This window comes from Eutrigla gurnardus (assembly GCF_963514095.1).
Source record: "Eutrigla gurnardus genome assembly, chromosome: 3".
In the NCBI taxonomy this organism is placed as follows: Eukaryota; Metazoa; Chordata; class Actinopteri; order Perciformes; family Triglidae; genus Eutrigla; species Eutrigla gurnardus.
The window spans coordinates 125420-147580 of record NC_139917.1 but is presented as its reverse complement, the minus strand read 5'-3'; the positions used below and the strand labels follow the sequence as shown (position 1 = coordinate 147580).

The 22161-nt window shown below is 44.3% G+C and overlaps 1 protein-coding gene across 3 annotated transcripts in view; it reads left to right on the top strand.

The window, feature by feature from the left end:
• The window catches only part of wdr17 (WD repeat domain 17), a 42170-nt gene that overhangs the window by 994 nt on the left and 19015 nt on the right, over nucleotides 1-22161 (top strand). For 2 of the 3 annotated variants that reach the window (XM_084005815.1, XR_014596861.1), the window contains 14 exons: nucleotides 2103-2231; nucleotides 7187-7370; nucleotides 10198-10428; nucleotides 12216-12326; nucleotides 12569-12709; nucleotides 13101-13223; nucleotides 13889-14076; nucleotides 14166-14334; nucleotides 15322-15413; nucleotides 16018-16100; nucleotides 16189-16275; nucleotides 20240-20404; nucleotides 20679-20794; nucleotides 20920-21006. In XM_084005815.1, the coding sequence (XP_083861941.1) occupies nucleotides 2109-2231; nucleotides 7187-7370; nucleotides 10198-10428; nucleotides 12216-12326; nucleotides 12569-12709; nucleotides 13101-13223; nucleotides 13889-14076; nucleotides 14166-14334; nucleotides 15322-15413; nucleotides 16018-16100; nucleotides 16189-16275; nucleotides 20240-20404; nucleotides 20679-20794; nucleotides 20920-21006 (1900 nt within the window). In that variant the 5' untranslated portion in view covers nucleotides 2103-2108. Of the gene's footprint in view, nucleotides 1-1831; nucleotides 1852-2102; nucleotides 2232-7186; nucleotides 7371-10197; nucleotides 10429-12215; nucleotides 12327-12568; nucleotides 12710-13100; nucleotides 13224-13888; nucleotides 14077-14165; nucleotides 14335-15321; nucleotides 15414-16017; nucleotides 16101-16188; nucleotides 16276-20239; nucleotides 20405-20678; nucleotides 20795-20919; nucleotides 21007-22161 lie in introns of those variants that run through there. The other variant, XM_084005816.1, reaches the window with a different exon arrangement.

The following is a 22161-nucleotide window of genomic DNA, read 5'->3' as shown; positions in this document are numbered from 1 at the left end:
GCTCAGTGACATACAGAAACGTATTCTGTACGTCACCAACACAGGATTACCTTGTCTTAGCTCCGTCCAATCACTAATGGAAGGTTATCTTACCGGACGTGTAATTCAAATTCAAATGTCACAATTCAAACAGGATCAAAAAATGATTTGTCCCTTGCCGTGGACTACTGTACACATTTCTTCTAAAGTAAAGTTCCATGGCGGTCCACTGGGAGGGGCGGGGCTTAGCCGCTCTACTGTTAATGTGTTATAGTAAGTCAAAATGTTTGCTGAGAAATAATGTTATTGTGCTAACGCTAAGCACAAAGAATGGTTTCCAGTACGAAGCACTGTTGGCTTGAGCTTGCTCCGCAAGTCGGCGTTTCCTGGTATGAACCACTTACACACCTTTATCCAAGGTGCTGTCTGAGTAATCTACTAACAGGCTGGTTTATTCACACAGTACTGAATTCATTATACGGCACTTGGGTTGATAGAGATGCTGAGCTTGAAACTGAATATATTGTGTAATGGTGAGTTTGAAGAGACAAGTGATGAATCTGGTGCGCCTTTGACCTGGTGTGCATGGGTGATTCTTCCCGATATCATTTGCTGTTTCCCACGTTCACATTATTATTTTATATATAATTAATAATGCTACACAATAAAATTAAGCTACACTGTAAAGATTCGGTCTGGTGACGCCACAGCTGTCTAGGAAATGTGTGATTCAAGCCATTCAGATTTGCGTCACACTGGAGCGCTAGAATAATTTGGAACATAGTTTGCTGAGCAGAGTGCTCTATTAATTTGAATAGCTAAGTATAGCTAAGTAAAACATTACACCAGGTAGTAACCTAATGTTATACAACACAGAGGACCAGAGCCCAGAAATGTAACAACCATCTGACTAATGGTCCATATTTCCCATCATGAATATTGGTCGATATATCGATATCGGAATTCTTTTACTCCATAATATTGGAATGGGCCCTAAAAATCCTAATGGGCTCTAATAATCTCAGGTTGATGTCACCCAGATTATTATGAGGGCACTCGGGTGTTAAATTGACGGATGCGAGTCAAATGTAATTATGGAGTGTCTAGAACGGTCCACTTGTAGTGTAACACGTTCCTTCATCAAAGTGCCGTGAGGTCATAATGGGACAAACTGCACATCATTTCTGTTCAGATGATCAGTCAGAGAGAGAGAGAGATGTGTATGTAAATCAGGCCATGTGCAAGGTAACTGGTCAACATCTTTTTGAAGATGACCTTTGATAGGAAAAGTGTGACAGATTATAATTTCACTTGCCTTCACTTTGTAGGTCCAATAAAAAAACAACAACAACAACAAACAGTTTTAATTCCAGGTTGTAAGGCATGGACATAGCAAAACCCAAGAGCCATTAAAACATAAGGGATACATGATAATAATTAAAAAGTCTATTTGTATTATGCATTTTTAAATCAGACATTTTCAAGTCACAGGTGATGATATTTCCTATTATCCCAATAATGTAAATTCCCCACTGAGTGTTTTTTTTTTTTATAGTGATCAGCAATAAAACCATATATCATCCCATCACAAGTAGATAGAAAGGAAATGGTTTAATGGCTAGCCCAAGATCATCAGAAAATGATTATACTATTTTCTACAGTCGTCTTTGCAGGAGGTTTGAGGATGTGTAGTTGCTACAGTGAGTAAAGTCCCACCATTCATTGTATGTTGTTGGGTCAGTTCCTCACTGTAACAGTAAGCAGCTTTCTTAGCCAATCACAGCAGGGATTAATTAAATCCCCTCTTTCTCTTTAATCATTTTATCCCCACCAACCTGTGGATCTACGTAGTATCTTGTGAAGGTCACTCAGGTAGGAATACAACTGTATACTTTAATTTAACCCATGAGAAACGTTAGTTAGAGAGGTGCTGACACCAAACATTACAAGGCCATATAAAAGCACAGATGATAGTCTTACATTTTAGCTGCAGTGTGCCCAGAGATACTTAGAATATGATCAGTTATTATAAGTTATTTGCAACAAAATGTGCCATTAATTTACATCCGAGATCAATGCTTTCTTACCATTGATAATGATCGTTTGCATGTGTTTGTCTACAGGTGATCATGGCCAGGGTGAAGCAGGTGGGCTTGCTGGCAGCAGGCTGTCAGCCATGGAATAAAGATGTGTGCGCTGCAAGTGGAGACCGCTTTGCCTACTGTGCCACGTTGGCTATATACATCTACCAGGTGAACAACTTTCAATTTAAATTGTGAATTTGTGAACCAATCACTAATGGTTAAAGTCCCAGTGGGCAAGTCCGGTGGATCGAGGGAACTCTGTCAGATTTTGAATGTTTACAACTCTCACACTCCTCCCTTACGACCACCGAGCTCCTTCCCCTCGACTTCGTGCCCTTTGAAATCCCTTAGATCACGCCACCTTTGAAATGCGGGTCCGATGTTGACTCTGGTTTTATCACGAGCACCATCCCAATCTTTCTTTTTTTCCTTCTTTTCCACCGGTGTTTTCTTTTCCTTGGTTGTTTTGGACCTCCTCGTTTCGATTTGGAAGCTTGTTGCTACTTCCCTCCGCCTCCCCCTGTGATAGTGGAACGACCCGAGGGGGGAGGGGCTCTGTGTGTGCACGAACACAGCCCTGCGTGCTGAGTGGATAGGATGATCCGGGCGCTATCGATTTTTTGCAAAACAAACAACAGGCTCTATGTGCACATAGAGACGCCCTTTTTTTTCTAAAACCGGATGATTTATGTTTTTCTATCGGAGGATAGTGTCGGCTTCAGTGAATATGATAAAAAAAATGTTGCAGACTGGGACTTTAACATGCCTTGCATGTTGGTCTGGCGTGGTTGAAGTGCTTATCAGGTCAACAATAACAGTGCATCGTCGTGGACACATGCAGCCACTTTCCCCGCGAGCCTGGTAGGACAAAGAGACAATAAAGTCATGCTGCTTTCAGTTTTCCCTGTGGGACCTCAATTCAGAAAGAATATGTACAGCTAGAGACAAATCATATTTTCGTCCCATTTGAATTTATTCAACAAATTGTTCATTTGAAATGTCAAGTCTCAGCTTGTGGTAGGTTTCTTGTCGTATCATATAGTTTTGGACAAAACCGCTCAGTGAACTTCATTTCTGGTCTCACACAATGTACGTCACCAACACGGCCGTTAGTTTGGCTAGCGTTAGTTTGGCTTGCTAGCTAGGCTTGCTTGCTAGCTAGCTGACTTAACTACCTTAACAGCTTAAACTTTGAGATGGATCAAAGGACTTAGCGCAAAGAAATGTTTTGAGGTGCTTTGAACATGGGCAGGGATGAGGCAGAGCGGATGTGGAGAGGGAGACTATTCCAGTTTGTAGGGGCATGGGCAGAGAAAGCCCTGTCCCCAAATGTTCGCAACCTTGTGTGGGGTATTGCCAGCAGGTCCTTGTCAGAGGACCGCAGGGAACGTGACTGAGTGTAGGGGTGGAGGAGATCCTTGAGGTATTGTGGTGAGAGTCCATGGAGAGCTTTGTAGGTGAGCAGGAGGATCTTGTAGGTGATGCGTGACTTGACTGGCAACCAGTGGAGCTGTTGGAGGATGGGAGTGATATTCTGCCAGGGCTTGGTGTTGGTTAGAACCCTGGCAGCTGAGTTCTGGACACGCTGGAGCCTGCTAAGGTCCTTGGCGGGCAGTCCAGGCAGGACACCATTGCAGTAGTCCAGGCGGGAGGTGATGAAGGCGTGGATGAGTGTTTCTGTGACTGAGTGCGTGAGTGAGGGCCGGAGTCGTGAGATGTTTCTGAGGTGATAGAAGGCAGACTTGGTGGTGTTGCTGATGTGAGACCGGAAGGAGAGAGTGGAGTCCAGGACGACGCCCAGGTTGCGCACCTCAGGAGAGGGGGAAATGCAGCAGCCATCCACAACCAGGGCCAGGTCTCCAACCTTTTTGAGCAGTGGTGCAGGGCCCACCACCATGAGCTCTGTCTTATTACTGTTAAGTTTGAGTAGGTTTGTGGTCATCCATGATTTGAGTTCCTGCAGGCAGTTGACAAGTTGTGTGGGTGGGAGCTGGGAGGAGGGGTTTGTGCTGAAGTAGAGTTGAGTATCATCGGCATAGCAGTGGAAGTTGAGGCCATGTTTACGGATGATATGGCCTAGAGGTAGCATGTAGATGGTGAATAACAGTGGACCAAGTACTGAGCCCTGCGGCACACCATAGTTGACAGATGCTGTATGGGAGTTGGAGCCATTTAGGGTGATGAATTGTTTCCGGTCTGTGAGGTAGGACCGGAACCAGGACAGTGCTGACCCACTGAGGCCGATGAGCTCAGAGAGGCGGAGGATGATATGAGAGACTGTATCAAAAGCTGCAGAGAGGTCAAGGAGGATGAGGATGGAGATGAGGCCATTGTCGGCAGCAAGCAGGAGGTCATTTGTGATTTTGATAAGGGCGGTCTCAGTGCTGTGGTGGGTTCTGAAACCAGATTGGAGGGGTTCGAAGAGCTCATGGTGGGACATGTGGTGTTGTAGCTGGGCAGCCACTGCTCTTTCCATGATTTTGCTGAGGAAAGGGAGGTTGGAGATTGGACTGTAGTTGTTGGGGTCATCCGGGTCTGAACCTGGCTTTTTGAGAGTGGGAATGACTGCTGCCATTTTTAAGCTGGATGGTACCACACCAGAGGCCAGAGATGCGTTTATGATGTTAACCATTGGGTGGCAGAGGATGGGAAGACAGGCCTTTACCAGGGTGGTGGGCATTGGGTCCAGTTTGCTGGTTGACGACTTGGCTGAGGTGACCAGTTTTTTAACTTGGTCAGCATCCAGTGGAGAGAAGGTGGATAGGCAGCACTGGTGAGAGTGGTCAGCAGCGTGGTGGGGATCTTGTTGGGGCAGTGAGGGGCAAAGGGAGGGCCCAGGAGACTGGAGTTGCTGGTGGATGTTGTCCACTTTTTGTTTGAAGAAATCCAGGAACCTTGAGCAGAGGTCAGCAGTATCTGAGGGGTTAGCAGCATCAGGAGGGATGAGAAGACGGTTGATGGTGGAGAAGAGCAATTTGGGGTGTTTTTGTTGGTTATTGATGAGCGTGGAGTAGTTCTTTGTTTTCGCCTGAGCAAGGGCATCATTGTAGCTTGTTGCATATTCTTTGAATGCTTCACGATGGACAGTGAGGCCGGATCTTCTATATCGTCTCTCGAGCCTGCGTCCTAAGGTTTTCATCCTGCGGAGCTCAGGGGTGAACCAGGGGGCAGGCCGAGAGAAGGACACGTAACGCGTGGTGAGAGGTGCTACAAAGTCCAGGCTGAGAGAGAGGGCACGGTTGTAGTGTTCCACCATGCCATCAACTGTTTCATGGAGGTGGGGGGTGGCGAGGTGGGTCGCTATGGTGTCAGATAGCGTTGAAGTACACACCCGTTTGATGTTCCTGAGTGTAATGGGCCGCTTGGTGCACTTCTTAGGGAGAGGCACAGGGACCGAGAATAGAATGGCAAGGTGGTCAGAGACAGCCAGGTCAGTGCACTGGAGGTGGGAGGGGGTTATGCCAGCACAGCACACCAGGTCCAGTGTGTGCCCTTTGTCATGTGTGGGGCCTTGTACATGTTGTGTGAAATTAAAGCAGTCCAGCAGTGAGAGCAAATCAGTAGCAAGAGAGCAGCTACTGGAATCCACATGAATGTTAAAATCACCCAGAAGGATAGTAGACGGGGATTTTGGGCAAACAGTGGTAAGCAGTTCAGTGAGCTCAGATATGAAGCAGGCAGAGGCTTTGGGGGGGCGGTAGATTAGGACAACCTGTAGCTGTGAGGACCCACTCAACATGAAGTGAACACACTCAAAGGAGGTGGTATTCACTGGGATGTCTTTTACCAGAATGTCAGACCGATGGATAACAGCAAGCCCGCCACCACGGCCAAGGCTGCGAGGCTTCTGGATATAGCTATAACCTGGTGGGGTGGCTTGGTTGAGAATAATAAACTCTTGTGGATTTTGCCATGTTTCAGTAAGACATAAAAAATCCAGTGATTTATCCAAGATGTGATCATGGATGAGAAGGGCTTTGTTATTTAATGAGCGAATGTTAAGCAGCATGAATGATGTTGGCCTGGTTAGTGCAGTGTCAGGAGTGACCATATGGTCAACACAGACCAAGGGTAGCAGATTTGCATGAGAGGGGCGTGGTTTGGATCGATGACGTCGCTGGCGAGAGGCATGGCAACGAACAGCTGGGACAAACAAAGTTTCATGAAAGTAAACAAACTTATAATGAGAAGCCCTATGGAGATAGGGGGGACGACGCAGGAGATGGAGAGATTTTATCACCTCTAGGCAACTCGGAGATGTATTTGAGTTGAGACTCATGAGTTTTGCTGCGGTATATTTGATGGAGGTCGTAGCCAAGGGGCAGCAAGCAGTTGTTAGCATCCTAGCTCGGTTAGCTACTTCCATTACGGTGACAGGAGGCCAGGAAAACCACAGCGCAGCGAAGGAACGTTTTTGGATAGCAGTTACAGGAGATGAGGCTATCGGAGGACTCACGGTAAGTCACCCACAGTACTTCAGTAGCAGATCGTCTGATGGGTTGATGGTGTAGTAGTTTGCCGCGGCAGCGTTAGACAGCCATGTCAACGCAGCGTAGCCGAGCAAACAGCAATAAACATCCAAACACTGATGTCGAATGGTTGTAGTATGGTTGTAGAGCGTAGAATCCACAAGAAATATCGGTTAGATCAGAGATGAGAAGCGGCGACATACACGCCAGCGTCCTCTCAACATCCGGGTTAATCATAAATAAAAGCGAATGAACCTGCAGTCAAACATGCATCAGTAACGTGAAAATTTGCATACACCACTCAGGGTCGAGGGGGGCTGGAGCCGATCCCAGCTGTCATTGGGCAAAAGCAGGGTTCACGTATATAATTATACGTAGGGCAATGTATCCAAATCTTAAACATAACTTTAAAGCATTCAAACACAGTACACTGCACACTATATACCCATACTATAGGATGTTTTATATGCTGCTTTTGTTTGCTCTGTTTGTTTACAGAACTGAATCACTGAACTGAACCTCCATAATCCCTCAGTGAACATTTAATACCACAGAGAGATTTGATCAAAAACCCATCCCAGGACAAAACTGTGGAGGAGCTGTGTTTTCCCGTTTTTTTAATTCCTTGTCATTCTCTCTGTCTCCCTGTTGTAGTTGGACCAGCAGTACAATGAGTTTAAGCTGAGGTCCATCATGTCGGAGCACAAGAAGACCATCACAGCCATCAGCTGGTGTCCTGACAACCCTGACCTGTTTGCGTCAGCCTCCGCTGATAACCTGCTCATCGTATGGAACGTAGCAGAACAGAAGACTGTAGCAAGACTGGACAACACTAAAGGTTGAGTAGTGTCAGTTATAGGGTCTCTTGGCACACTGAACTGTTCCATTGTTATCCTACGAACACACTTTATATTCAGGGACTACAGACTGGTGTCTCTGGGGACCCCAAGAGTAAACTACTGTAAGACACATATTACATATTGTGTTAAAAGAAGGCAAGGCAAGGCAACTTTATTTGTATAGCACATTTCATACACAAGGCAGTCTCAAAGTGCTTCACATCATAAAAATGTCATACAATAAAGTGAAAAAAAAATAGAAGGATTAAAAGAAAATAAAGGCAAAATGAAAATGCATAGAAAAACCCTCAAACCCAGAATGGAGCTTTGGGGAACTCCAAAATGTTTTGCCTGCTCAGATGTGAAATTATCTATAGACACAACGTAGTCCCTGTCCTTCAAGTAGGATTCAAACCATTTTAATACTGTGCCAGAGAGTCCCACCCAGTTTTCCAGACGGTCTAGGAGTATGTTGTGATCGACTGTGTCGAATGCAGCACTGAGATCAAGTAATACCAAGACTGAAATTCTACCATTGTCCATGGTGAAGTGGATGTAATTGAAGACCCTAACAAGAGATGTCTCGGTGCTGTGGTGTGGTCTAAATCCTGACTGGAAGACATCAAAACAGTTGTTTGTTACCATGAAGTTGTTGAGCTGCTTAAAAACTTGATGATTTTACTCAGAAATGGGAGGTTTGATATTGGTCTATAATTGTTCATTAGTGAAGTGTCTAAATTGTTCTTTTTTAAGAGAGGCTTGATAACAGCAGTTTTCAAGGCCTGTGGGAAGACACCTAACAGAAGAGACGTTTTTACAATCTGTAAAAGATCTGGGGTCATGCAGTTTGATGCATTTTTGAAAGGGCTTGTTGGCAGAATATCAAGGCAGCAGGAGGAGGATTTCAGATGTTATATGATGTCCTCCAAGGTTTTATGGTTAATCACATGAAATTGTGCCATGGTTTCTGAATTGACCTTGAGTGGAAACATGGACAACACATGTCCTCCACCTGATGTGGAGGCGCTGACTGCTTGCCTAATTTTCTGGATTTTTTCTGTGAAGAAGGAGGCAAAGTCATTGCAGGCCCTGTTGGAAAGCAGTTCAGGGGCTACTAACACAGGAGGGTTTGTTAGCCTGTCGACAGTAGCAAACAAGGTCCGTGCGTTATTGTTTTTTTTGGCAATGATGTCCGAGAAGAAGTATTGTCTTGCTTTTCTCAGTTCCAGGTTGTAGATTCTAAGTCTTTCTTTATAGATATCATGGTGAACCTGGAGATTTGTTTTACGCCACCTACGTTCAGCTTTCCGACACTCTCTTTTTTCTGTTCTTACCAATGTGGCATTTTTCCATGGAGACCTTTTCAGCTTAGTGGGCGCAATGGCATCAATAATATTTGTGATTTTCACATTGAAATCGTCAACAAGCTCATTTACTGAGACCCAAGGGAGGGAGGGTGTGGAGGAGAACACCTGGATAAATGTTTCACAGGTGTTTTCTGTGACATACCGTTTTTTGATTACTTTTCTTTGAACATTTGTCTGCACAGAGATAGCACTCTCAAAGAAAACACAGGGATGATCAGAAAGAGCAACGTCAGTCACAACAACCTGAAATGATAGCAATGATAACACTCTTGGACATGATCAAGTCCAGGGTCTGACCTTTGTTGAGTGGGCTCTGTCACATGCTGAATCAGTCCATAGTTATCAATGACACAACACAGTTCTTTAGTCCCCCTGTCATGGAGTTTGTCAACATGAATGTTAAAATCACCAACAATAACCACACAGTCAAAGTCAATACAGTAGTTCAGAAAAATCATCAAAAAAGGTTGCACAGTATTTAGGTGGCATGTAGACATTTAGGAACATAACGTGGGAAGAAGAATTCAACTGAAGAGCCACGTATTCAAAGGATGCAAAGTTTCCATAAGATATCTGCTTGCATTGGAGGGAATCGTTAAACAAAACAGCCACTCCCCCTCCTTTCTTATGCACTCTAGCTTCACTCATAAAACTGAAGTTGGGAGGAGCTGATTAAATAAGAACAGCAGCACTGTTATTTTGATCTAACCAGGTTTCAGTTAAGAACAAACAATCAAGATTGTGCTTGGTAATAAAATCATTGATCAAAAATGTTTTTCCTGCCAGAGACCTGACATTTAATAAAGCTAGCTTTAGTGTGTAAAAACCATTATCTTCCCAATGTTTTGGGACTGGCTGTGGTTGATGAGGAATGGATGCTAGATTTGATAACTTTGCAGAATATGTTGGGTGCTTCTTGCTTAGCCTTTTTCGATTTCTTATCAAGACCGGAACTGACGAAGCTACCAGTGTATAGGGCCCTGACTTATCCTGGAAAAAGTCATGAGTGTGATCCGTCCTGTAGCCTGAGCCCAGCACATATCAGTTAGAGCTTGCTGTATTTTGCACACAAGTAACTGAACATGCTGAACTGTTATCAGGCTGTGGAGACAGAAGATAATTCTGCCGTCCTTGTAGAGGTGGGGTGTGATTTTGCCAGAACTGGATGAGGACTTAGAGCCAGTGGTGGAAGAGGAGGTGGGGGAAGATGCAGTGGGGCATTTGAGGGAAGAACCTGGGAGTAGGGCGGGGTGTGAATCTGGTCCCAGCAGTGACCAGCTCTTTCATTTGGAAAACAGACCAATTACAATGAACGGATCTGGCACCTGTGAGATCTGACTAAAATAGCTCTGGGGGTTTGTGGGGACAACGTTTGGTTGGATAACGGTTAAGGTTAGAGTACTGCAATATCCCATCCTCCATGAAGTATCACCATGAAGTATCTCCTCCTCTTTTCCAGGTGTTCCTGCATCAGTAAGTTGGTGCTGGAACTTCGCCAACGGAGTGGCATTTGTCTCCCAACGAGGCCCGCTGTATATCTGGGTATATGGAGGTCCTGAACCTGGGGTCACAGTGCATAAAGAAGCCCACTCCTTCCTGTCGGATATCTGTCTCTTCAGATGGCACCCCACCAAGAAGGGCAGACTGGTGTTTGGACACACAGATGGAAGTCTGTCTGTTTTTCAGCAAGGTACCGATGGTTAGATTAAAACACTCATGTGCATTTGTGTATTTCTTGGGATATGTTTTTTTTTTTTTTTTTTTTTTTTTAATAAGTTTATTTGTATCAGGGACAATGTACAAAATAACATTAGTCTCGAGATGAGACGAGATGCCTTGTACCGGATTTAGCTTACTAGCTTCTTTCCATCCGTAGTCCCTGGGCAGGTGAATAAGAACAATAGAAATATAAGAATTATCAATTTACATAGCATTCTAAACATCCATACACATATGCATATACACCCTCTCACACATCACAAACACTCAGGACATAGTCCTATTTCATATCAGTTAACAAAACATACAGTTATTAAAATACTTCACACTTTGCCAAGGTTAAGAATAATTTAGGCTCACGATTAATGCAGACATGTCTGATTTCTTAGGATCCATTGTTTGACTTCCCGGGAGAAAACATTGAAGTCTGTACAAAGTTTCAGATTAGTTGGAAGATTGTTCCATGATTTGACAGATTTAAAAGAGAGGGCAGATTGAGCAAAGGCAGAGCTACGCTTAGGGATGTTACAATCTCCACTTGAGACAGATCTTAATGCTCAGAGCAGAGTTTAACAAAGGTTTTCAATGGGGGAGGGGCAACATTATGAATTATTTTGTACACTAGACGGACATTAGAATACATCATTAGATTATCAAAGCTAAGCATTTTATATTTGTTTAGTATTTCACAGTGATGATATGTCTCTGACTTACATTCATTGCTTGGAGGCATATACTCTGAGCCTAACTATGACATATAATTGTGGAAATAGAAATGTTTTAATTTACTATGTATCCAATTGCTCGGCCCTGCGATAGACTGGCGACCTGTCCAGGGTGTAACCTGCCTTCGCCCAATGATTGCTGGGATCGGCTCCAGCCCCCCCCGTGACCCTGAATACAGGATAAGCTGTAGACAATGGATGGATGGATGGATGGATGGATGTATCCAATTGCTGTGTCCACATTGCCTCTATTTCTGTCAGAAAAAATGCCTGCAGGGTGCTGGGGATCGCGTATTAAAATGTTTCTATGACAATAATATCTTGACAACATATCAACACTCGAACCTACATTGTATGAGACACGAGCATCACCCCTTTGCCTTGAGAATGATTACTTCATACTTTGTATGGATGAGGTGGCAGATTCTGGTTCTAAACGGTCTATGAGAAAATGTATTATCTCAGTAAACATTGTAAACATGAGTTTATGGTCTCAATCTCTAGTTTCAAGTCTTCTTCAATCCAGCATGATGTTCATTTAGTACATTATGGTCCATTTAGAGTCCAATAGACCAGAAAGCAGGGCTTTAGGGGCAGGGCTACCGTCGCTATCACACTACGATAGATTGGAGGTAGGCTGTGCTAACATCGTTGCTGCTCCATCAACACTCCAAATAAGGTCATCCATTCCTCTTATAGTCTGGTCTGGTCTCTGGACTACCACCATGACCACAGACACAGGAGACAGCATTTCTTTCATACATTTATGATTCAGCAACATCAGGACGACAGGAGGAGAATCCTGATGCTGAAAGGCTTTTGTGACACAGCGTCACATGAATAACTAATGTGAGGTGAAATATTTAAATTCCCGCAAATACGCCAATGATTCAAATTTTGCGACTTTGCTTTAACGATGTATGCAATAGAAAGCTAGTTAGCATAACCCTCCTTTCCTTCAGGTTCCATATGCAGAGGCGTGTTTCTGTAAACATGTCTTCATTAATCTGTCTTTCTGTCCTCTCTTGTTTAGGGAATAAAGGGCAAAAGCATGTGTTGCGTCCAGAGTCATTAGAGGGCACAGATGAAGAGGACCCCATCTCTGCTCTGGAATGGGACCCTTTGTCAGCTGACTATTTACTAGGTTGGACAAAACAGGAACAACACTGCCACATTTCTGTTTGCTGAAGTGATTTCAAAAGAGAGACTTACAGCAAGACATGCAAATGTATTTTATAGAAGAATTGTGTTCAGTAATTACAAGTTAGTACCATAAAATAACAGAGTATTCATGTCACCCATTCAGTTACGAATTATTACACAAATCTCTATGAATACAATTGCAACCACAGATGCTAAAACACAAAAAACTTCTCTCCATCACAGTGTCTAACCTGCATAATGGTATCAGGCTGGTTGACAGCGAGGCCTTGGCTTGTATCACGTCGTTCTGCTTCCCGTCAGCTGCTGCATCCGTTCAGTGTTTGGCCTGGGTCCCTTCTGCACCAGGCATCTTCATCACCGGAGGTAAAGACTGTGTGAGTGTGTGTGTGAGATCTGGATTCCCTTCTGGATGTGTTTACCGCTACAGGTCAGACTTGCCCTTATGCCAGGTGGTAAGTGAGATTTGTTCTTGCCACAGTGCCATCTGTCTAATTATAGATTAGACATGGGACGATATGAAATTTCATGTCATGATAATCCTGCAAAAATAATTGTGATTCGGGATATTATCCCATCCCGAGCATAGATGCATGTTAAGGAATAGATTTACCACAATTATATTTAGTATTATACAGCCTTGAGACAATTCATATCACTTCCACGCGTGCATTATGAGAGGGCATGATTACAGATCAATACAGACCTACTACACATTTGTGATGTTTGAACTGATATGTCTCTCTGTGTCTCTCAGACTCCCAGGTTGGAGTATTGAGGGTGTGGAATGTGTCTCGCTCCACTCCCTTGGACAGCTTTAAACTGAAAAAGACTGGATTTCATGCTTTGCATGTTCTCAACTCTCCTCTTGCCAAGAAAGGTAACATTTGGAATAAAAACTTTTGAACTTAAAAGTGTGATATAGAAACGATAAGATCCATATATCACGTTCAAGTCATATAGGTCCTTGTTTTCAGGTTGCCATCAATATTTTGTGTCAAATTACATTCTAATGCTGTGTTCACACCAAACGCAAAACACATTTTTTGCACAGCACAATTGCATACAAAGTCAAAGCAAAGATATGAAACCTGTGTATTTGCACGAATATTCTCCTTCTGTTGCTGACGTCCTCATGTTGTTAAATCAGAAATGGAGGAAACAATGATTCTGTCCATTTGTCGTCTCTATGATAGTAGCTCACATTAGTCCAGAGACCAGACCAGACTATGTGGAGAAACCAGACACTGTCTGTGGTCCCCCAGAGGTCTAGGATAATAGCTCACATTAGTCCAGAAACCAGACCAGACTATGTGGAGATGTGGAGAAACCAGAGACTGTCAAGGAGTTATTTCAGCATGCTTCTTATCTGTTTATTGCTAGTCAATCAAAGCAAACCACGATTGATGCAATGTGTTGGTGCCAATATGGAGGTAAGACTGAAAGGCTTCCTTTGATTAGTTCAGCAGCACTCTGCCCCCGAAACACGGTTGAGACTAACTGTTAAAGAAATGCCGAATCACACGACATGTATTTCCTCTACAGCTCAGAGTTCCTGTTCCCCCAGTAAAAGTCTGCACACCAGTTCCACCAGTGAGGCTGTGCCTCCCCCCACCCTGTCACAGAACAGGTCTTTCTCTCTGCCTCCCGGCCATGCTGTGTGCTGTTTCATGGATGGAGGGGTGGGACTTTATGACATGGGGGCCAAGAAGTGGGACTTCCTGCGAGACTTGGTATTCTATAACGTCCTTTGTAACTTCAACAATGGCTGAATGAAGAAGCCTTGTGCTGTGTTTTTGACTTGTTTTCATAATGTTTCCAGGGTCATGTTGAGACTATATTTGACTGTAAATTTAAGCCAGATGATCCCAACCTGTTGGCCACTGCTAGTTTTGATGGAACCATCAAAATCTGGGACACGGACACACTAACGGCTGTTTACACCTCTCCTGGCAACGAAGGAGTGGTCTACTCTCTGTCCTGGGCTCCAGGTATTTTAGCTCCACCTTGACACGCAAGCACATGCATGTACACTCAACACACTAACGTCTCTAGACCCGTTTCAACTAAAAAGGATCCTGGTAGTTTTAGTCCCGGGACTACTTTACAAGGAACTAAAACCTTCATTCAGCCCATCGTTGTTTGCGGTTCCATCACAATCTAAAGAATAAGCATGCATGAGGTGGAACAAATGCTGCTGGTGGTTGGAGGGCAACACGTTCTCAATGCCAAGGTGTTAAATAATGCAGCTTGATCATTGCTCCTTTGCGTTTGACATTGACACTCATTTAGTGTGCGGTTGTTTGATATTTGAGTGAAACTGACATAGACATGCACTGTTTTTCCCCTGTGTTGCGATATAAAAAACCCTTGACACATTTTCATCCGAAATGTTGGAAATTCTTTGAATGCATTTGAGATCTGAATTAAGAGGCTAGATCTACAAACAGTTTGGGGCTCAAGTGAAAAAAAACAGTTACATATTGTAAAAATGAATTTATGGTCTCAATCTCTAGTTTCAAGTCATTTAGAAGTGACAGATCGCTATCACGGCGTTGCTACCGTTGCTCCCTGCAATTTGCTAATAAGATGACTTTAACACGTAGCTGTAAAGTTGACCTTGAAGCTTACTTTGTTAATGGCTTCACACCAGAATCCAGATGGATCCAGATCCAGTAAGGTTGCTGCTCGGGGTACAGCTCTGCTGCTTTTGTTCATCAGAGTCAACTAGCCAAATATAATATAATATAATATAATATAATATAATATAATATAATATAATATATAAGCAAAACATTCAAAGTTCCTCAAAGGGTTCCTAGTTCGGGGGAAAAGTTCCTGCTTTCAAACAACAAAAACTCCACATTCCCAGTACACAAACAGGTCAGGTTTATGGTACAAAGGACAATATGTCAGTAGAGTGTATCATCTGCTGCTTACTTGAGAGTCTGTGACCTTTGTGACATTTGTGTTTTCAGGAGACCTGAACTGCATTGCAGGAGCAACATCTCGTAATGGAGCATTCATCTGGGACGTCAGGAAAGGAAAGATCATTACTCGCTTTAATGAGGTTACTTTCACACTCAAGTGCAAACTGTTTCAGTCTATCATTACAGTTGTTTTTTTCTGAATTAGACACTCTTGAAACTGTAGGATACTTACACCTTACACCAATCCAGCATAACATTATACATCTCATGCAAACCTCTTCAAACTGTGGAAAAATTGTGTTTGTGTTCACATAAACCATCATTTGAATAAGCACCAACTACACACTGCACACAGCACAAATGGTTAGAGTAAAAACACACACCAATCAGATCACACTAGGCTTTTTGGGAGGGAGGGGCAGGAGATTAGGCTGAGCATTTCAGAGAGATGGGGAGAAGAGCTGCTGCACCACAGCCTGATGGAAAAATAAATCAAAGCATGTAACTATGTTGCTGTAGGAACCAGAAAAGAGCATGATCGCTCCTGTTGAATGATCACTGTCAGTGATTAAGCATTCAGAAAAAAAACTGTACTGTATGAAAAGCACCAGTGTAGCATTTGGGTTAATGAGTCAGAATATGGCTTCTGTTTTTTCTACTGATAAATGTATTCCAATGTTAAACTTCTAACTCAAACTTATTAAAAACGATGTCTGCAGTGACGACCTCTCTGTCTTCCTCCAGCACGGTAAGAACGGTATATTCTGTATATCCTGGAGCCATAAGGATTCAAAGAGGATCGCTACCTGTAGTGGAGACGGATTCTGGTCAGACCTCATTTTCACTGATACCTCTATTCTGAAAAAAGCACTCTTCACAGAAAGTCTTACACGTTTTGTTTTGTTTTGTCAACAGTATCATCCGGACCATTGATGGTAAAATCCTCCATAAGTACAAACATCCTGCTGCTGTGTTTGGTTGTGACTGGAGCCAGAACAACAAGTAGGACCTCAATCCATCTGCTTTCTGTCTCAGTTTGGTGGTCTTTTATTAATCTTTGCTTTACTTCTTTTACTGAATTTTGCCTGAATTACACATACGTTGTTTGTCAATTAAAAAGATTGTAACAATTGCCCTTATCTATATATAAAGGAAATAATTACTATGCTACAATTAATGGAGGCAGGTGGATCTGATACTGCACATAGACATAGACTCCGCCCACCTACCTGCCTAAAAGGAACAAACTTTCTAAAACTAAACCCCAAATTCTTATCGAAACCCAATTATAATATCAACAAAATATATATAATAACGAAGGAGACAACGATTTGCTCACCAAATAAATCATACATGACAAATACATTAAACAAAATCAAGTCCTACCGGGACAGCACTTGCAAACAAAAAAGAGGATGGCACGAGTGCCGACCCAACAATGGAAATACAGTCCACAAAACAAACAGCCCTTGAAACCCCAGTCCTTGTATTGTCCCACAGTTCCAAATTAATATGACCAAGCAGTCCCGGTTCCATAAAAAGAATCCCAAACAGCAAAAGTTTGAAGCGGGAGAGGTGCGTTGAGAAGCCGCAGCCAAAGTCCATACACCACGCAAAATCTGACCACCACCGACCGTCCAGGAAAAAAGGTCCAATCCACCCGTCTCAAGCAATAAGGACGGTCCGAGGGAAACAAGAATGACAATAACAATTAAAAGTCCATTCACAATAGTCCTATATATGTGTCAGATTTACGATGGACACAAGTGTATTGGCTTTACAGAATCAGATTCAGAATCAGAATCAAAATTCCTTTATTGTCCCTCAACGGGGAAACTTGTTTGCCACAGCAGCCAAAGGACAGAATGTTACAAAACACACACTAATAATAATAACAATAGCAAAAATTAACAATATAATTTAAAAAGGTAAGAAATAGAATAGACTTGTATATACATATAAACATGATATTGTACAAAATTAACAGCAGTGAATTTGTTTTTTATTTACAATATAGTGTAGGGTGCAGAATGAGGTCTATAGGGAGCAGTGCTGATTGTAGAGTCTGACAGCAGCAGGAAGGAAAGACCTGCGATACCTCTCTTTCACACACTTGGGGTGTATCAGTCTATCACTGTAGGAGCTGACCAATGCGGTGATAGTGACCTGCAGGGGGTGGGACTCCTTCACCAGCAGCGATGACAGCTTGTCCATCATCCTGCTCTCTCCCACCACCTGCATGGGGTCAAGAGGGCATCCCAGGATGTCTCTTCAAGTCTCTTCCTGTCTGCTGCCGAGATGCTGCTGCTCCAACAGACTACACCATAGAAAATGGCCGATGCCACCACAGAGTCATAGAAAGTTGTCAGGAGTGCCTCCTGCACTCCAAAGGACCTGAGCTTCCTCAGCAGATGGAGTCTGCTCTGACCTTTCTTGTATGTTGCTGCAGTGTGATGAGACCAGTCCAGTTTATTGTTCAGGTGAACTCCCAGGTACTTGTAAGATGTCACCATCTCAATGTCCGTTCCTAGGATGTTCACCTGTGTGCAGGGTTGTTTGCGCCTGCGAAAATCCACCACCAGCTCTTTGGTCTTCCCGGCGTTGAGCTGGAGATGGTTCCGCTGGCACCGGTCCACAAAGTCTTTAATAAGTTCTCTGTAGGCTCTGTCGTCCCTGTCCCTGATGAGGCCGACGATAGCAGAATCGTCAGATAACTTTTGTAGATGGCTGTGAGGTGTTTGGTGCAAGAAGTCTGCAGTGTACAGGGTGAACAGAAAAGGGGCCAGGACTGTTCCCTGTGGGGCCCCCGTACTGCAGATGACTGTGTCCGACACACAGTCCCGAGTCCTCACATACTGTGGCCGGTTGGTGAGGTAATCCAGGATCCAGGTCGTGAGGTGTTGGTCCACCCCCGTGAGCTCCAGCTGGTCCCCCAGAAGTACAGGCTGTATGGTGTTGAAAGCACTGGAGAAATCAAAGAACATGATCCACACAGTGCTTCCACTCTTCTCCAAGTGGGACAGTGATCTGTCCAGGAGGAAGATGATGGCGTCGTCCACTCCGATGCCAGGCTGGTAGGCAAACTGGAGTGGGTCCATAAAAGGACCCACCTGAGGGCGGAGATGGACGAGGACCAGCCGCTCCAGGGTCTTCATCAGGTGTGAAGTGAGAGCAACTGGTCTGTAGTTATTGAAATCCTTAGGATGAGGGATCTTTGGTACTGGTACCACGCAGGAGGTTTTCCACAACAGTGGCACTTTTCCCAGCTTCAGGCTCATGTTGAAGGTGTACTCCACAATCCTGCACAGCTGGATAGTGGAGAGGGACAGATTGGAGCAGGGGGGCTTGTCAGGTGGGGGAGGTGGGTGAATGTCAGGGGGGGCAGTGGGGGGAGTCTGCAACATGAAAGCAGTGGAAAGGGAGGTAGAGGTGAGAATGGGACAGGAAACAGGGGGGATGGATGAGGTGGTGGGGTGCAGCAGAGATGACTGGGCCGGGCGAGGGGTGGGTGTCTGGTCAAACCTGATCCCCTGCAGCCTGGGAGTTTGGTTTCCTCTGCCCTGAGATCGTTTTAAGGCTTTTCCAGACTCCACTGACATTTCTCTGCTGCAGCTGGTCCTCCATCTTCCTCCTGTAGCTGTTCTTCCCCTCTCTGATCTTCTTCCTCAGCTCCTTCTGCACAGCCTTCAGCTCCTCCTTGTTGCCTGACCTAAAGGCCCTCTTTTTCTCCTTAAGGAGAGCCTTAATGTCAGGATTAATCCAGGGTTTGCTGTTTGCAACACAGAAGTTAATGTAGTCCGTTATGCATCCTGTTAAACTGTCGATGTCCTCCCCATGAGAAACACACAGTTCTTCCCACACAGTTGAGTCAAAGCAGTCCCTCAGAGCCTCTTCAGACTCCTCAGTCCATGCTTTAACTGTGCGGGCCTCCACTGGTTGCCTGTTTACGAGGGGCATGTACACAGGCAGGAGATGAATCAGGTTGTGGTCAGATCTTCCCAGGGGAGGGAGGGGGGATGAGTTGTATGCCTCCTTGCAGTTGGCATAAAATAAGTCCAGTGTTTTATTGTCTCTGGTGTGGCAGGTGACATACTGTGTGAATGTGGGCAGAGTGGAGGACAGAGAGGCATGATTAAAATCCCCAAAGATGAGGAAGAGGGCCTGTGGGTGCCGTGTCTGCAGTGAGCTTGTGACTCATGACAGCAATTAAACAGGTTACCTGTCATGACGTGGGGCTATTGTTTAACTTGTGATTTTGCCCACTGATTCCCCTGTAGTGTGTGTTTTATCCAGGGACTCTTTTTATCAGCAGGAAGAGAAAGAAGGAGTGAGACCTGTTGTTAGTGTGAGTAACGTAACATCCTGGTACCCAACACACTGAGAGACCTGTTGTTATAGTTACGTAACATCCTGGTACCCAACACACAGAGAGACCTGTTGTTAGTGTGAGTAACGTTACATCCTGGTACCCAACACACAGAGAGACCTGTTGTTATAGTAACGTTACATCCTGGTACCCAACACACAGAGAGACCTGTTGTCAGTGTGAGTAACGTTACATCCTGGTATCCAACACACAGAGAGACCTGTTGTTATAGTAACGTTACATCTTGGTACCGACACACAGAGAGACCTGTTGTTAGTGTGAGTAACGTTACATCCTGGTACCCAACACACAGAGAGACCTGTTGTTAGTGTGAGTAACGTTACATCCTGGTACCCAACACACAGAGAGACCTGTTGTTAGTGTGAGTAACGTTACATCCTGGTACCCAACACACAGACACGCTTCAGAGAGAGACATCACTTAACACACTTTTGGGTGAAACGTCTTTCTAATTATGTATTTTCAGTCTACAGTTGGACGACCAAATGCAACTTTCTTGATGTGCAAAATTAGCCTCTCTACACTACAGTGTCTGGTAGTTTATAACACATCCTACTACTTCTTTCTCTCTCTTTGTAGGGATATGATAGCAACAGGCTGTGAGGATAAAAACGTCCGTGTGTACTACCTGGCCACCAGCTCCGATCAGCCTCTCAAGGTCTTCACTGGTCACTTATCCAAAGTATTCCATGTCCGCTGGTCTCCACTTAGAGAGGGAATACTTTGTTCTGGATCAGATGATGGGTGAGTGCAGACAATAACTGTGTCCCAATTCAGCTTTGCGGCCTTCGCGGTCTACATCCGCCTGTTCCGACCGGCAAGGCTGGACTGAACTGAACTGAGATGGCCGGTTCTACAAAGGATTTCCTGTTTGCGTCATCTTTGCCAATTCTGTCACCTAGCAATCAGCTGTGGTGACAATAAACTAACTTTAGTAACACGTGACAAACTTTATATGATTAAAGTGTGTGTGTGTGTGTGTGTGTGTGTGTGTGTGTGTGTGTGTGCGTGTGCACAGTACTGTTCGTATATGGGACTATACACAGGATGCCTGTATCAATGTGCTGAGCGGTCACACAGCTCCTGTCAGAGGCTTGATGTGGAACACAGAGGTTCCTTACCTCCTCATTTCAGGTAAAAGTACTTCTTTTACACCAGTTTGTAATTAAGCTTGCAGTAAATTGATTTACCTATCGTTCATCCTGGTGGTGCATGTAGATTTTTGTGCTTAAACTGTAACATGTATTTTTATGTTGTAGGTTCTTGGGATTATACAATCCGGGTGTGGGACACAAGAGATGGCACATGTCTCGATACAGTCTACGACCACGGAGCTGATGTCTATGGTAAGCCAGAAGCATAGGATGAAGAACCTGCAAGACTATATCATGCAGACCAATGATGCATGTCAAATCTCCGTGTGATGAATGAGGTCCTTCCCGGAAAATGCAATTAAAACAGTCAGATAGCCCATAGAAATTGAATATGAGCAGAAAGGACATTAAACTGTTTGCAGTGGTCATTTGACGAGTACAAAAAAATGGTTATTGTTGTTGTTATGGCCACACCACACTTCAGTAAAGTGTTGTCACAGCTCGCCAGGAAGAGAGCAGACACAGCTCCGGAGACAGATGTCTGGCTAGTTAGCTAGTTAGTTAGCTTGTCTATTTACCAGCCTTCTACTTTGCTAATTTTCTGTAACCAGTGTAGTGTTAAAGAATGACAAGCCAGCTGTCTTCTAGTTAGCTAGCTAACTTGCTAATTCCCTTGCTTTAATTTGCACTTATTACAGGACATGAACCAAACAAAGATGTCACTCATCTGACAATAGCAATGTGCTTTCCTGCGGTAAGTTGTTAAATTTGACTCATTGGGCCCTAGTTTCGTGGCGCAGCGCAGGGCGGCGCAGGGTGGCGGAGCCTGCGTAATGCAAGTTTCGACCCGCGCAGTCTTGCGCACTGTCAGTTTGGCAGTTTGGTGGATCGCCTGCGCCAAGATGGGTGTGGCAGCGTCACAGATTCAGCTTGGCGTAGCCGAAGTTTCGTGGCAAAAAGCCTCGCCGAGACTTTGCTGCAAGCTCGCCAGCTCCAACCTAGTCTACTCCTGGCGTAAGGCGCAAGGCGCAAATAAAGTCCATTCATTCAAGGCGAATTACAGCTGGCAGAGTGGAAGTTTGGCTGACCGTCGCGCAGTGCGTACACGTCGCCAAGACCTCACAGGCAGGTTTCCACAGTTCCAGGCACATTTAAATGCAATAAATAATCACAACAAACACTATTTAATGCAACATATTGAATCAACACGTGAATTTATATCTATATAGATTGTCCCGTCACATCTGACGTCAGATCAAAGGCGGATGGCACCCGTAACGGAAACTCAGCCTCTCGGACCAAAACATCTCCCTCTCTCTCTCCTGTTTTTCATAATATTGGCATTGTTATTATTATGATACGCACGCACATCGCTTGATGCGCGTGGTGGGAGCGTCGGCGCTGCTT